At 39.5% G+C, this 17,871-nt stretch overlaps 1 protein-coding gene across 14 annotated transcripts in view; it reads right to left on the bottom strand.

Annotated features, from left to right (window-relative positions):
• Positions 1–17,871, bottom strand: part of cacna1g (calcium channel, voltage-dependent, T type, alpha 1G subunit) — a 329,241-nt gene that overhangs the window by 131,211 nt on the left and 180,159 nt on the right. For all 14 annotated transcript variants that reach the window (XM_028475732.1, XM_028475730.1, XM_028475738.1 and 11 more), the window contains exon 10: positions 17,434–17,834. In XM_028475732.1, the coding sequence (XP_028331533.1) occupies positions 17,434–17,834 (401 nt within the window). The remainder of the gene's footprint in view (positions 1–17,433; positions 17,835–17,871) is intronic.

Genomic DNA, 17,871 nt, shown 5'->3' with positions numbered 1-17,871 from the left:
GCTCGAGGAGAACATGTCAATTGTAAACAGACAGCCTGGTGCTGTTGGGATTATTTAAAACCATAATCTTTTCATAAATTTGGATTCTGGAACAATAAACACTATACAAAGGTCTGAAAAACAAAAAAAAAAAAAAAACGCTAAAGAATCACATTAATGAACACTTGCTATCTTATCAAATCTAAGTGTAAAAAAAGAAAAAAATGACACTTTTCCAAACTTCTTAAAAAATCCCTAACAAGGTCCATGTGGATTAGCAACACAGGATGAGAAAGTTCATTCGTGTAAGTTCTTAACCGCTATTAAGTCATTATTCCCACAAGACTTGAATTCAGTACTGGAGATAAAGGTGAAAATAAGACTACTACACTACAACACCAAAGCAGAATATTGCACCATAACTCAGTGCCTGAAGCGCTCCCATCAGACAGGCTGGGATTAAGATGCTCAGAGCCTCTGGGCAGACAGGAACACGGGGCCCCTATGGACCTGCAGTTCTCTACGCATGGCTCGCTGTGTGAATCTGTATGTGGGGCAGTATCTATGGAAGCACCATTCAAATAATGAAATACATCTTCAATTTGACCCAATGTTGGATTATTAAATGGATCTTCCAGCAATAAACACATACAGTACACGTTGTGTAAAGATCACAAGGCACACAGTGGTATAACAACATCAGCTTTATTTTGTTTCTGTTTGTGTCATTAATTAAGTTCAATACATAAATACTGTATTTAAATGCTATGTTTCTATAGTTACAGTGTAGAAATATGGGGTTTTAGCCACGGAGCAATTATTTCCTCGTGAGAAATGGGCTTTCCCCGTTTGATCTCACTTCTAAGTGTCTCCTTTGTCTCTGTGGGTTCGCAGTCGGATGAACACGTTGGTTTGATGCCGTTGCTTTCTACAGTTTCCCCATTTGTATGCTAAAGAGCAACGTGGCTGCTAATCCATCACACGCACAAACAGTGATCGTGGAATTAAAAAGAGCGCAGAGGGTGAGAGTGGGGGGGAATCTCCTCACTCACTGCTGGAAACACACCTGTACAAATACATTCTAAACTTATATTATCAGAGACAAAATGACATTTATTTATTTGTTTTTTTTTTCCAAAAAGTGTTCCAATAAAAATGCCGCACAGGCATTTTTTTTTATATTAAAAACCAGCTGCACAATATCAGCATGTTGCACCACATGGCTTTTTCTTTTTTCTCTAATAAGGGACCACACAGGGCTTTTAGACTTCTCCCTCTCTCTCTTTTTTTTTTATTTTTTTATTTAAAATATTAAACAATCATTGAACATCAATAATATCACTATAACATTAATAGAAACGTCCCGATACAACTTTTATTTCAGCCTTGCATATCGGCCGATACCGATATTGATCCGATATCAGCATGAATCATACATACCTTTATTAGTGTTTTTTTTTTTCTTTAATAAAAAAAAATACTAATTACTTATTATGTAGTGTGGAATGTTAGAAAAGGCTTGATCAAGTGATGAACAATAGTCAACAACAGTGGGTATGAGAAAAACTGACCCATTTATTATTAAGCAATTGGTTACATACGTTTTAACCTTCAACATAATATCTACAGTATTCTACAATTGAATAAAAAAATAAAAAAAAAATCTGAAATTTGAATCCGATATTGGACCGATATCGGATCGGGACACCTCTAAACATTAATATACTTTGTTGCATGTGCTTTGAAGAATACACTTGGGCCAACCACTTCATACCCAAAGTACTCAACGTTTAATTGAATTTACTATATAATAGCAAAATACAATACAGTAGATAAATAAGTTGTTATTGTCCATAAGGTTTAAACATTCATTTCTCTCTTTATAACAAATGTGACTGAAGTCAATCACCTTTATTAGGCAATATAATAATTTCTCCTTGAAAAACCTCATATAAATCTCCTTTAAGTCTCTCAATCATTGGAAACAACGAGAAACATCTCATCCTAGAAAATAAAACTATAACAAAAAACCTCAAGGCTTACAGAACAAGAAATAAATATTAAATATACACTTCAATAAATAACTGTGATAACTTCATATAGGATAATTTATCTCTAAGCCTCCATGGATGTTTTTCCCACGGACATTTTTAAATTAAATCCAAAGGTATTTGGTCTCTTTCAACCTTTCTCTTCTCTCTACTGTATGTCTGACGATTTTGTCAAAACAAAGCAGTATCTTTAATGATTCCGTCACGTGTGTGAGTAAGATTACCGTACTGTAAAGAGAAACTCCTTAGCTTTCAGAAACTGGTGAAATTTCTCAGATATGAGCAGAGTTATGGTCATATATGTTAAAAGTTTTAAATTTAAAAACATGTTTACCTTTTCCCCTTAAAAACCTCAAACAATGCATGCAAACACACTAATACATACAGTAGCCTTTGAGAAGGGAGGTCTGGTAATAGGTACATCAATGAGGAAGATGGATTTGACCACATGGATGAGTGTGTACTGGGGTATCTATTGTCTAATTGCGTCCATTTATGGCTGTGTGTGGGTAATGAGGCAGCATTAGGAGGTAAAGAATGTTAGATGAGGAATAGCTTAATCTCATTAAAGCTAATGTATTGTCACCTAATCTGATGTGATCTAATCTAAATAGGATGGTGTGTTCCAGAGTGTCAGTGATGTTTAATCGAATGCATCTCTTTTGAATGCTACATTTATTTTTTTTTTTTTTTTTTTTTTTTTTTTTTTTTTTCCTTGTCTGCACATGCTTTCGAGGGTTAACACTACAAGAAGTGCAATCTTTTGACAGCAATGCATATTTTATTATTGCAATTAAATAAATTTATTTATTTCATTGCATAATTGTGACCGTCACCAGCCCTCCCTAGGGAAGGGTAAGAAATACTTTATTAAAGGGAGGATGTAAAAAAGAGAGGGCAGTGTTACACCAAGGTGAGGGGTTGGAGGGGGGTGGGGAAGTTAGCAGGGAAGAGGGATACTAGATAGGATATGGAATGGGTGAGGAATAGTTTTAAGTGATGCGATGTGAAATTGTGGTTGTGTATATTGTGTTTATTGTTGTGTTGTCAAGCCAGTTTGGTGACCAGTGTGTGGTTTAGGAATAATGGTGGTGGCTGTGAACAGAGGAAGAGGTGAGTGGAAATTCCATAAAACAGGTATTTGGGAACAACGTGTATAAGGTTGAGCCCAGTATGAGTGTTATCCCACAGCCCAAGGCCAGTGCATCCATGACAAATGTATTTCCAAGTACCGCCACTGCAAAACCCAAGAGCCACCCCCGGGCCCGAAGAAGCAGTCAGGCCAGCAGCAAGAGCAGGCAGCCTAAGGGCCCCCGGCGACCACCCCACGGCCAAGCAGTCCCCCGAACGCCCCCAAGATCCCAAGCCGAGAGGCAGCCATCGCCCCCCCATACACACCCGAGAAAGCCCCAAGGAGCCAAGGACCCAGCGCACCACGCCACCGATCCCACCCCCAACCCCCAGACCCCCCACCCCATCCACCCCCCCACCCCCCCACCCCACCCCCGCGCCCAACCCCCCGAGGGGAGGGCCCCGAGAACTCCCCGCCCGAGGCCCCAGCGGAGGAGCCGAAGCCCACACCCAGCAGACGACCAGAACCGCGCCGAACAGGCAGCCAGTGGGCACCCGCCGGCGAGCCCAGAGCCAGCAGGGGCCCGACCCCAGGCCAGAAGGACCCGGAACGGATGCAGCACCAGGAGCAGCCCGCCCAGGGAGGACGACCACACCCCAAGCCTTGCTCTTGAATGCTACATTTAGAGAAAATCACTAATGTTCGCCTTTGTGTGCTATAGTTTTTTTCATTTCCGGTCATCTCCCACCTGGGATGGGACAAAGACTGACACTCTCTCTCTCTCAAGTACCCCCTGTAGTGCCATTGCGTACCCCCATTTGAGAAACACTGGTCTAGAGGAGCTCCTGTGTTTTTAACATTGTTGATAATATTACGATGTCGTGTAACTTTCCCTCATTAGCAGAACGTCTAGCATCGGCCTCATTCAGCCTCACATTGATCTTAGAAAGTCCTGCATTTGCGTTGTATAACTTTTCTAAAGTCCCGTACCGCTTCAAGTATCCTGGCAAGGTATCGTATCCTTCTCAGATTTGCCGCCACCACAGTCAGGCAACGGAAAGCCTCCTGAGTCGATAGTTCTTGGTTTGGCTTGGGGATTCATCTGAATCTTTGCATGTCAGGCTCGTTGAATACTTTGTTTCCGTTTGATGCCGTCTTTGGCCTTGAATTTGATGGCTTGTTTTAAATGTGTCTGCTGTGGTCGCGAGACTTTGTGTCACGCTGCCATCTCCTACGACTCGGAACCAGAGCAGAATAGGCAACTAGTAATCAATAATTGGGTTGAAAACTTGACATTGAAACGCTTCCAGCAACTTGTTTGAGTTTCTTGTTTGCGATTGAGTTCATTCCACTCTGCTCCAGACAGACAACTTCTCCTGGTTTAGCAAGGAGAGCAACAATAAACAATGGATGTATAATCATTAGCCTGCTTTCATTCACCATTCGCTCCCCAGGCAGAAAAATAAAATGTTTTCCTTTTCCTTCTTGCCAGACGGCTCCCTGTTCGGGTTATGATTGCAGACTGTTGTCTTCCAAGGATGAGCTACATCACAGGCGTCTTGGCATTTCGCCTGTGTCTGCACATCTGCCGTTATTGTCAGCTTCAATCCTTCTTCTTTAACCCCTTGCCCTCTCTTTTTACATTATATATCCCTTTTTTTTTTATATCAGGCAAACAAAAGTTTCAGTAAGCCCGACAGCCAAGTCATTCAACACCCAGATGGAATAAACAAACTGCTCCTTGAGGCAAAAAAGGAGCTTAAAAGAACAAGAGAAAAGGAATGAAATAGCTGATGCAGAGCAACAGCCAGAGCAGAGAAATGGCTAAATACAAGCAGAATGTTATTTGACATCTCAGTGAACCAGGAAATAACTGGATCCATCATTTGATCACCTCATTGGTTCCTTTTTCTTCTTGATTTAATGGTTTTAGGGTCTAGAAAAGCCCATCTCCTATAAACCAGGATTAACCTGTCTCATCGACATGTGTACAATTTAGCAAAACCCTTTTCTGAATGCTGTGCTGATGTTTTCCAAAGATTGAATGTTTTTGTGCTTGTGTTGACGTTGCAAAACCCTATTGGCAAATGTGAATCCAGGGAAAAGAACCAAGTGATGTTTTTACACGAATGTAAAGTGAGATTTAGTGGACGTTTGGAGCCATAACACTGAAAATGACTTTAAAACTTTAAAAGAAACACTTCCACAGACAGTACCAAAATCCATCACATATCTAAAGAACACAATATATTTTATTTTTCAGACTGTAATGGAAACATGGAACCTAATACTGCCATTAAGCAGCTTGATAAGAACTGTTGCGTATATGACAGAAACACAATATAGACTCTGATACAAACATCCAACTGGCTGTTTTCTGTCAAAACGTACAGATTAATGGGTAACAGTGCAGAACAGACATCGGCAACTGTCGGCCCAGGGGCCACATGTGGCCCTCGGTCGAATTTTATGCGGCGCCAAAAGTACAAAATTACATAAAAATGACAAAACTAATGCAAAAATGCATTAAAACATACGACAAATTACAACATTGCAGAAAAACACACAAAAAGACAACAGTAATACACAAAATTACTCCAAATAACACAAAATAACAACATAAATGCACTAAAAAATTACTAAAAAAAATACAAAATTACAGAAAATGACAAAAAAAGTGCACAAAAAGACAAGAAAAACACAAAAAAAAATGACTCTGCAAAAGCACAGTACTAACAAACAAGCAAAACAACAACAGAAATACACAAAATGCACAGAATGACAGAAAAGCATGTTCAAACTAACAATTTTTTGTGGCCCCTGCTGTGATAGAAGTTGCTTAACTCTGATGTAGACTGTACATTGAACGGCCATGCATTCTTTGGTGTGGAAATATAAAGCCAAGAATGATCTTGTATCTTTCTTTGAGAATATCTAATGTGCTTGTGCAGTAAGAGACAAATTATTTACTTGTGAAACGAAAGCATCGTCCAATAATTTACTCTTTAAGCTCGAGTTACATGTGTTTTCTTTTGCATCAAAAGTCTTTAAAAAGAAGGAAACATTACCCCAATTAATATCTTATATTATATAGTATAGGCCTACTATTAACATAAACACACATTCCCACAGAGACACTTCAACATCTAACAGAAACTAGAAAGCCTTCCAAGAAGAGTGTAAGCTGTCAGAGCTGGAAAAAGAAGGACCAATGGCTGACGGCCATCTCTAACGTGCATGTCCAAACAATCAGCCATTACTCAATTCCACTTGGATTTCAAAGCAAAGCTTCACTTTTGAATCAAATCATTTAGACTTTAAATATACACTCTTTGCAAATGGAACTACATTTTGCTACAGCTTACAGCTCTTGACCCCCCCCCCCAAAAAAAAGGTCTTTTCTCCTCCTCCCAGTGAATATTCCTTCCCTTTTCACACATATTAAAGTGAGAAAAACCGATCATACACATTAAAAGTGTGAAAAAGCCAACATGTACAAGCATTTCTGAGCCTTCAGAACTTCATGCAGCAGCTCTGAGGTCTATTTTTAGGGTGAGGGTGGTGGGGGGGGCATCTTTCAAAGTAAAAGTAAAACACTTGAGGAAATAGATATTAACTTACTAAGTGACCTTAATGACAACTGTATCACATTGTGTGTTTCTTCAGAACTTTTCACTGAAAACAAAGGAAAAGTATAAACTCTGAAGTTCAGCTATCAATCATTATAGCACGTCGGACATACACAGAGGGAGGGGGGGAGGGAGGGACCCCCTAAACAGAACCACAGTGGAGAGGAGTGACATCACTGTACCGCTGATATTTCCCCAATCTTTCATTTCTCATCACATGCAAATGTGTTTTTTAGCCGACAGTCTGTGATTCAAATAGGTATTAATTAATAATAGGTTTTATTAGGTCTGTGTGTACGTCTGAAAGCATGTTTATCGTAATTTTGCGGTGTCCTACCTTGAGTCTCTCCTACCTATCCACCCCCCACCCCCCCACCCACCCCCTCACCTAGATGTAACACTGCCCTCTCTTTTTACATCCTCCCTTTAATAAAGTATTTCTTACCTTTCCTTAGGGGGGGGGCTGGTGATGGTCACCATTTTGCAATAAAATAAATTAATTTATTTAACTGCAGTATCAAAACATGCATTGCTGTCTTAAAAATATTGCACTTCTTGTGGTGTTGACCTTTGACAGCATGTGCAGACAAAAGGAGAAGAAAATAATAATAATAATAATAATAATTTTGTGGTGTCATAATTTAGCGAATGACACTTAATGACAGCCTTCATGACACCTTATTCATGCTAATGGCACACAATGACAGCATAATATCAGCCTTATGTATAAAACATCAAATAAAGTATCACCGAAGACTTCTATGCATCCGTCTACGAGACTCTACATCCCACAATGCAAAGCGCGAAACTTTTCCAACAATGTGAATACAGTGAATCGGCAATTTTCAAGCTTTATTTCTTTTTTTGAGATCATTTCATGAGATCTACACTTTATCTGAGGAAAACCAAAACACTTAAAAATCGTCCCCACCAGCTTCAAACTTGACTTTTAACTCCTCCTCAAACTTACGTCACACTGACAGGAAACGCCAAAGAAAGATGATGAAGGGAAAAGTGAGCGACACTTTTTTTTTTTTTTGGCCGTACATTGACAAAATGAACCTTCCTGCACAAAGCAGGAGGAACAGAGAGAGGTTGACCTTCCAGTGTAAATAGACGATGAGCTGCGTCACATAGTTGGCAGACACGCAACTATTCCATCAGCTGCACCATAAATGGTAACACTCTTAAACTGCACCAGGAGATAAAACAGAGACACTCTTCTAACTTGCCCAATCCATCCACCTCCACCTCCACCTCCTCCAAAAGCCCACCTCTCAACGCCTCCAAGACCTTACCCTTGTCTTATGCCTATCCGACACTCTATTTAATCATCTTTTTATCCCTCCATCTCTGCCCCACAATCAGTCAGTGTGCTCAGTTCACTGCCCTCACAGAGAGGTTGGACATGGTCTCAAGTGTTTGTGTGTCTGCTATTGTGAGTGCGCGTTTAAGAGATAGGAAGCAGACTTTGGGGGTCTGTTAAATATCACAGACATGACGCTCTGCAGTCCAAAACACAATGACTGGGTAGCAACAAGTGTGTGTGTGTGTGTGTGTGTGTGTGTGTGTGTGTGTGTGCGTGTGTACGAATGTACACTAGTGTCAATAATGGCTGTCATAATCAAGGGCTTTGAAAAACAAAAAAACACTTTACTTGACGTTTTATACATAAGGCTGACATTCGTTACCCTAACCCCCTACCGGACCCCACCAGAGTTGGGGTCAATTATCATTGTAATCACGTAGTTTGATAGTCAATTACTATTATTATGGAGTAATTATCATAGTAATTGTAAATAAAGAATTACATTGCTGTTGTAATCGTAATTGACTTGTAATTGAGTTCAGATAATTGACTTTGCAATTGTAATTGGTATGGAAATGATATAAAAATTGTCAATTACAATTACGCAAACCTGTGGAAATCTGTTCCGTTGTATGGCTCACACATACGCAGCCAACAATCATTCAAATGTGTGTCAAATCAACTTTTTCCCATTCATTTCAGTTCTCATTGGAACGTTTGACGTTTTTTTTTCTAGCCACCAAAAATATTAAAACCAATATGTTCATGGAAAAGGAAGCCTATAACAACAAAAACAAGAGATGAAATATTTTTCTGTGTATTTTACAGCTGATTTAAGACATGGATCAAAACTGACACGTTATCATAAGAGATGCTAACATAAAGCTAACACAAGAGGAAGGTTACGTTTTGTTAGGTTGTTTAATTAAATCAGGCTCAGTAATTGTGATGAATTGTAATTGAGTAATTGAGAACATAATTGTAATTGGCTTTCAGGGATAAAATGAAATATTTTTGCTTTTCTTTTTGTAATGTTTTGTGCAGCGCACGTCCTCTTAACTTTTTAATTATTTCTGTTACTTTTAACCTTTTTAAAAGCAACCAAAGGGTTGGGGGTTCGAATCCCGATCGGAGTCATTGTGGTGTCCTTGCACTTTACCCACATTGCCATTGTTTGAATGGATTTGAATTGTGCATGAGTGTTGGTGCTGGTCAGAGGGGCCGTAGTTGCAAAATGGCAGCCACGCTTCTGTCAGTATGCCCCAGGGCAGTTGTGGCTACATTGTAGCTTACCACCACCGGTATGACTGTGTGAGTGACTGGTGTGAATGAATAATGGTTTCTGTAACGCGCTTTGAGTCTCCTCGAAAAAAGTACTAGGGTATATTAATCCAAGCCTATTATTATTATTATTATTATTATTATTATTATTATTATTATTATTATTATTATTATTATTATTATTATTATTATTATTATTAATTAATGTAATTATGTCCATATCATCAATAAAGGCAATACAATTAAAAAAATAATGATAATAATAATCAGAATTTTTATTATAATTGGAAAAAATGACCATAATCACCATAATCGTAATTGAGTTGTAATTGACCCCAACCCTGAACCCCACTAGGTTCCTCCACCTGACCCAAAAAATGCCAACATAGCTCCAAAGGTGTCATAATTATGTATAAAACTGCCTTTAAATCCTTCCTTTTTACATATAAATCATACAATTGTGGTCTATATAAAGCGGAACTGCAATGCTTGGGTCTGAATTCCTCATTATTATAGCTCCACAGGCCCCTTTTCTGATGTGCTTCTGAGAGCAACTCGTTTTGGTGCGGTCTCTTTAAATGCAAATGAGACACTTCATACCCCGCCCCCTCTCCAGGATGCAGAGGTGACACTCGGTTCAACTCCACCCTGTTCGGCCATTTTTGTAGTTTGATAGAAGAGATACGATTGTCTAGCGGCGCAGAAACTTTTCATTCACACGTTATTTACAAAATGTCAACAACAGAAGACTTGTCCTTCCAGCTTTACATGTTCGAGCCAGAGTCGGACCCGGCGGAGCGAGATGAAAATGATGATGATGAATCTGCAGAACGTCTTCATATGGATGTTAACAAGTGAGCTAACGCTAGCGGCAAGCTAACGTCACGAAATGCATTTCAATACAGTCTTTTCAGAGACAAAAACGGCAAAATGAAATGACTAATGAAAACTTTAGACTTAAATTAAATCACGTAGGCCATATCATCAAGGATCTAAAGCGAGCACACAGCGCTAACATATGAAGACGGTGCAACTGCTAATGCTAACAAAACAATGACAGGGACGTCTTATCATCACACTTTTTAGCGTTATTTACAGCTTACCGAAGTGCTCTGTTCGTCGTCTCCAAAGATAGAAGGAATTGAACCCTCAATCAGACAAAGTCTTTCGGCAAATCCTTCTTTATACTGGCGGAGGTTGCTGAAGCAGTCATCCTTGAAGTGCTTAGCGCGCACAAAAATGACCTTACCCACAGATGTGGGTACATTTCCGTGAAAAATAAAACGCAACCAGGCACTTTGAAAAGGTTCTGATGCTGGGAGACGGTGTAATGAAGCGTGTGGGTTACTACATCCAACAACCGAACATTTTGACTTATCCTCTCGTAACTTTGGCTTGAACTACAAATTAAAAGCGAAAAATAAAAATGGCGGATTGCTCGAAGTCTTGGGCCTGGAGTCGATGTCCTAATTTGGCAGTTCCGCTGCAAATACTGTGACGTTATTGTTCAAAAAATGTAATAGAGAATCAAAAAATTTAAACAATTGAAAAATATGACCAAAACAGAATATAAAGATATCAACGGAGCACCTGAAGAGACTAATTTGAACTTTTCTGTACTTCTAAACACTCTAAATATACAACAAAATGCATTTAAGGGCTAAAAAAGTGCATTTAGCATATGTCTACTTTAAAGCTCTCTATCCTTTCCTGGAGCTGATGGTTCCTAATCTGTGGTTCCCAGCTTGTGATACTTCTCTCTATCATGTCCTGTTCTAATCTTCCTGGCCACTAACTTTAGTTTAACCAGTTTAGCAGACGACTGCCACCTCTGAGTCCGGTTTTTGCTGCAGGTTTCGTCCTGTTTAAGTGAGTTTTTCCACTCCATCGTTGCTGATGCGGAAATGTTAGGTTTTCTCATTAAAACATAACTTTATTATTCGTAATTAGTGCCTAGGGGGGACTTATTGCATTTGGTGCTATATGAAAAAAAGTTAAATTGAACAGAAACTAAGGAACGTGTATTGAACGCGGGAATCAATACTAATTACTCGCAGAGCAGAATTCAATGTGCAAGTGTCGCAGACAAAAAAATGAATTACAGCCACCTTTTAATCAAAGTACAGAGTACATGCTGTATAATTAACAAATAAAACATTTATACACACCATAATTTCATTTGTACAGTAATGAAATGAAATGACATTTATGTTTCCTAAAGTAAGAAATGTGCTCCTGCACACTAATGCACAAGCACTCTAGCGTGTGTGTGTGAGTGAGTGCATGCAGAAAAAAACTATAGAAACCACTTAATAAAATGGAGATAACAATTTGCACTCAGTGTTTTGGAATAGATATTACCAGTATATTTTTTTTACATCACAACTACTCACATTTCCCACAATGTCTGATAAAACAATGCGTATAATGGGTTAGGGATTTTTAGATAAAGCCACACCACAGACTTTGTGATGCATACGAGTTATTTTAAACGATTCCTCAGGCCAATATACAGAGTTTGACAGTATCAATGCTCCGAGAGGTGCTTCCCTCGTGAAATACCGACTATGTAAGTTTGGAGAAGACGGGCCGTTGTTGGCCAGGTCATGTGACCTGGAAAATGCCTGTATAATGTTTCACTTTACGGCAGTCACGTGACCACAGGCTCTGATATACTCATGGAGCTAAGGTTTTTGCTACTATTTTTCGCTAAGTGGTGCTTTTTGGTCACTTTATCGTTCCACTGACGCGATGACCAGGGAACTGTGTGTGTGTGTGTGTGTGTGTGTGTGTGTGTGTGTGTGTGTGTGTGTGTGTGTGTGTGTGTGTGTGTGTGTGTGTGTGTGTGTGTGTGTGTGTGTGTGTGTGTAGAAGTGGTGACAGAGGAGAGAGAGAGAGGTCTGATCACTTCTTTTCCTTCTTATGGTACGTTTACAGCACTTATCATAGACTGCTCCGCTTTTACGGTTTAAATGATCAACTTATGGAGTTACTAAAGGATGAGTTCACTCAGAATGTAGACCTATTCAAGAAGTGACTCGCTTTAATTTTGACCCAATAAATTGAGGAAGTGTAGTACAGCCCTCTGCTGTAGCCGTCTCACTGCAGCGGAAGGGAGGGGCTGCTGCCTCAGCTCTACAGACAGTGAAGGACGGGAGAGTTGTCGCTTGAAGTCGTTTAAAAAGTTCACGTTTTTTAACTTTGAGCAGCAAGGTCGCGTTTGATCTCGTCACTCAAATCACGCAAGTCACGTCGCTTGAGGGGGGATAACTTGAGGTCAAGTCATTTACATTGATTTGAATGTAATCACTTCAGTGACTTCAGTCGTGTTCGGTGTGAACGCACCTTCAGGCATTTCGCGCAAGCGACAGATTCCTACTTACATTAAACTAACTTTACTTTTCTTTAATAGTGAATCAATGAGCTCTCTTCAACCAACAGGTCAACTTCTGTCTGCATACACAATCAAAAGGCACAAAGGCTGGCCCGACTGACTGTTTGTTCATTTTTGCGACAGTGCTGCGGCGCTTGTGGCCACTACGGGTGCTTGACGTGAAAGTTACAGATCTAGCGCCCCTATTGGCTAAAAGTTACACAGTGTTGCTTTAAGTGTAACCCTAATTTATTTAATATTAATATGCTAAAGCAGTGGTTCTCAAACTTTTATGGCTCAAGTTCACCCTTTCTCTTATTTCTGAATCCATGTACCCCCTGGAATGAGTGAGAACACACATTTTAAATAATGTCATTTTATAAATAGCGAAATGAAACAGAATTTAGTGCCTCCTGAATATAATTTTTCCTAACATTTTTTTTTTTTAATTCTTCTGGTCATCTCCTGCCCGGTGTAGGACCAAGATTGACCCCTGTATTTTCAGTTAATGTTCTAATCAAGATCATTTTTATCATCATTTTTATGATGATCATTTTTTAACTAAAAATACTAGGAAAGATGCACTTCGGATGTTGCAAAAAGTAGTTTACTCCTTTTTTTTTTTTAAAGTTTTGGTAGTTTCTTAATATAATTGGGTAGAAAAGGAAGATTTGACACAAATTGCATCATCTTAATTTGAAAACTAACATATTGAGTAAACTGAACCCTTTGAGCTAAAGTATTAATTACTGTATCGCTAATTCCTTTAGTACAATGTAGAATATGTGAGAGAAACCCAATCATTTGATACTCAACTTATCTATATAAATGTTTCGTACACTTTATTTAATTTAAATGTATTTTCTTTAAAGGTGCGGTATGTAAAATTTTCAACTTTTAAATATGTCTTAAATACCTAAAATAAATTATAAAATATGAGTGTTAAGAAACATGTCCTTAGCTGTCGTGCCATATGTGATTTTTTTTTTAGACTACATAGTTATATATACATTAATAAATATTGCCGGCCCGACCAACCTGTAGTACCTATTATCCACTAGTTGGGTGAGTATAAGCCTATTTACAGCAGAGTCATCCCTGAACTAGGCCATCTCTGGTAACAAACATCCATCAAACAGATAAACGGTGCGCTACACGTGAGGTGTACAACTAGCAAACAACTGCTTAAACATCTTCACTCATGAACGCATCACACATGTAAAGCTGACAATATACATCGGCCCGCATAGGCCTGCGGAAAACATTTGCGGGGTGTAGCAGAGAACATTGTCACCTGTACATTTAGTGGTCAGGACCGGATATGGTGGAAGTGTCGGTTTTACTCAGTAATATGCCACCTGGTGGCAGCAGAAATTGCTTTAAATCTCACATATTGCACCTTTAAATGACACCATCACTTCTTTTAACCTGTTAAAGAGGCCCTGACCTTGTTTGAAGGCACCTGTTGCTATAGTGTATTGTTATTTATTAAACGCTTACAATTTGCATACATTTTTAATAAACTTGACACTGCATTCTCAATAAATAATACATAACAATGCATAAAGAGGTATAAAGACTCACCCCACAACAGTGTGCCGCCCCTTCCCGCATTTTAGCTAGTCTGACATCATTCATTTTAACCATTCTTTCGCATATTTTGTGACCCACCAACTTTTTTCATGTTTTGTTGGGTTATGAAATGGATCCGTTTGGTAATAAATAGCTTTGTGTTTTAACAGCATGCCTAGATTTACTAATGCATAACAAACAGCTGCTCATTGTTCTGGTAGACACACTCTCTTTATGCACCACCATCAATTAAGATTAAACACCACATTAGGTGTAATTATTATTTCAGCAGAGATGTTGATTAGGCCTCACAAATGTGTTAAACATCAGACAGCATTCATTTTGGGAATGGCTGAAGTCAAATTATGAGCAAAGTTAACATTAGCAACGGCAAATTAGATGTGGTTATCAGGAAATATAGGTTGATCAATGGGTTTAGAACGGAGATTTACTGCAATGAGAAATTACGAGATTTCCTAAATGTAGACCAGTGTGGGCAAGATTTCCAATCTTATTGCAGAGTCTGATTGTTCTTTTTCTAGAAAGTTTTGAGAACATTAAAGATTGTGTTTAACGTTTTAACAGCTTTCAAAGTTACTAGATTTTGGCCACTATTTTTTTTAAACTTTTAAAAGCTTCCAATTAAACTATTCAACTGCAAAAACAAAACTAAATTATGAAAATTGAATGATCCCATTTGATTAAGTCCATCCACTGTAACACAGTCAGTGTAACTTCATAGCCAGCAGAGTACTGTACTTCCCAAGTGGTAGCCATGTGGGGACATGCTGTTTGGAAAATTCTGGAAGATTTGCTGGAGAAAATACAGAAATGAAATCCAAACCTCCAAACCATATGGCCAGCGTTAGAGAAATATCAGATGCTATGTGCTTGTGTTTTATTAGATATCAATGAGCCTGGAATCACTGATGCCTCTGCAGGTTTTTTAGTAGTCTGGTGGATAAAAACTGAAGGACTAAAGGAGGGTTTACAGAACTTGGGAAGAGTACCCCAGAAAGATGGAGGAGTTGCTCAACAGGAAGGAAAGACAAGGTTTCAAAGTTGAAGTGGAAAAAAAATGAAAGAGTCATGTATAGAATTAAAGACAGATATGGCTCAAATGTCAGGTTTGGGTCGTAAACTACTTATTCCACACTTGTGCACACAAAGTTAACACTAACTTTATATACGCCACGGTAGTCTACATCAAATCACACGTATGGCAATTACGTGTGATTTTCTAGAATGCTGCACAAGGAAATTCTTTAGAAGGCTGTTGGGAACATGGCAATGAAATATGGGTGTTTGTTCAAGAGGGCATTTAAGCAGCATGACTCAGCAAGTCAGTAACACTACATGAACTGCGGTCTTTTCTATACCTTTTTTTTCTTGCAAAAAAACAAAATAGTAAATGAATAAAATTATATCAATTTGACCATCACAAACCCTCCCCAAGCAAGGGAAAGTTCAACTTTATTCAAGGGAAAGATGTAAATAGGAGGGCAGTGTTGCACCTGAGTGAGGGAGGAAATAAAAGGGCTAAGGGTTTGGGGAGGACAGTTAAAAGGAGGATGAGAGCAAGGCCATTTTGGTATAATTTTTTGGTATTATTGTGCAGAGGAGTGAGACGACGTGTAGAGAGCATAAGGGTGTGAAGGGGTTGCGGGAAATTACACTACACACATAAAAGTGAACAGAGGGAGTGCTTACAAGTGTGAGCAATTGCTGCTATTTGAGCTATTTGTTGAAAGCACACATCAAGATGTCAAGAACTGTCTTAAAGCCCCAGGCATGTTTGAGCATCTACAACAGATGTGCATGTAAGAGCCGCATTTAGATACCATTGCATGGGAACCGGACCAAAAAGACTGGCCAGGCAGGTGACCACTCAGGGGAAGCCTGAACACCACCCCTCAGGGGCCGCACAGTCCCCCCCGATGTGCCACAGAGACATCTGGTTAGGAAAGCCAGCAGGCAACTACCATTGACAAAACCCAGGACTAGACACCAGGCCCCAGCTCAAAGGAGATTCCATGCCAAATAAGCTCTGGCAGCAAACCATCCAGAAAAGGCAAAAAGAGTGAGCCACCCCACCATGCCCCAGGGACAGCAGTCAAGCCCCCAAAAAAGCAAGCCCAATGTTCCAAGCTGTTTCTGAAGTAATACATTGGCAGCAACTGTGATGAAATGGAAACTGTTCTGTTTGAACAAGAGAGGGATATTGTGAAAATAGTCATTCATCACATTCTAAGGATTCCAAGGAGAAATATACCACTAGAGATTGGCTTAATGGCAGATCCAAAGTGGCTTTTATCACACAGTGCCAGTGACCTGACGAGCAAGTTCTCATTTTCAGTCAAGACTTAAGTACTTACAGAGCATGGTGCATACTTCTAGATCAAACACTGTTAATCAGACAAAACAGCGGTGTGTCACTACTAGATATTGAAGGAAGCTACATTGCACTGACAATGCATTCCCGGGATCAGTAAAATGAACATTATCTGACTGGACATCGAGTATTATCCACTATCTTTAGATAGAACATGCAATCAAAGTTCAGTACAGGTACCCATTAAAGCTGGACACAAACTTCCTGCTTTGATGTCCTCTTCTCCTTACTTGAACAGATCACCTACCTATTTTGGTACATAATTTAAAACCTAAATAGTGTTTGAAAATGGGCAAAAAAGAATTTGCAGTGCTAAAGTTAGGATTAAAAGCTGCAGAAGCTAAGTGTTACTCTACAATAGTCTCCTACTTATGATGATGGAAACATCTTATCCCAGTAGATTTTGATATATTGATGCAATTTGAAAAAGCTAGATATGCAAGCTTTAAAAACAAATCAATAATATGTTATCAAGTGTGAAAACGTGAGAAGGATCTTCAATTAATTAATGGATAATAAAATCTGTTAAAAGACGTTATATCCTGTATGTATATAACCTATTTTATACATGTTCACTCCCTCTTCCTTTGTCCCATTGTGCTTTATCTGGCACATTTAATATGAGGAACAAATATCAGGAATTCAGTTCCTTCCAAAACAGACGTGGTGCTAGGCGGTATGAGTGTATGAAAGACTATCCTAAAAGAAAAGTGTGGAGGTGTAAGGTTAATGTCAGTGGTGAGGGTTAGCCACTATTAGGTAGACAAGCACTGACCTGCTCGTGGTACTCGATTCCCATGCTCATAGTGTTGATCAGAATGGCGATCATAATCCCTCGGCCAAAGTACTTGCTGTCGACAATCTTCCTGAAAGTGTCGCACACCAGCCTCCAAAAGTGAACCACTTTGGCAGCAGTTTTGCCCAGTCTTCGATGATTTTTCCTGGGCTGACGGCTGTCCCTCCTGTCCCTGTGGTGGAGGTCCTGGGTAAACTCGTACATCCCTTCGCTGTCCGAGTCTCCAGGTGTCTCTGCACGTTCTGTCCCACCCTCTGCTTCACCAGCCAAGGCCTTAGCACAATAAGGGCAGCTTTCAGGTTCCAGGGTAATGGCCGCTGGATCCACAGCATTGCTGGTGGTGCTGAGGTTGCGGGCCGACAGTTGGCGTGAAAGCTGGGCTGTAGCCAAACAAGAAGATTCAAATGAGAAATCTAC

The sequence above is a fragment of the Gouania willdenowi genome, chromosome 19 (assembly GCF_900634775.1).
Source record: "Gouania willdenowi chromosome 19, fGouWil2.1, whole genome shotgun sequence".
Classification (NCBI taxonomy): domain Eukaryota; kingdom Metazoa; phylum Chordata; class Actinopteri; order Blenniiformes; family Gobiesocidae; genus Gouania; species Gouania willdenowi.
The sequence above is the reverse complement of the archived record's forward strand: the minus strand, read 5'-3'. Positions and strand labels throughout refer to the sequence as shown.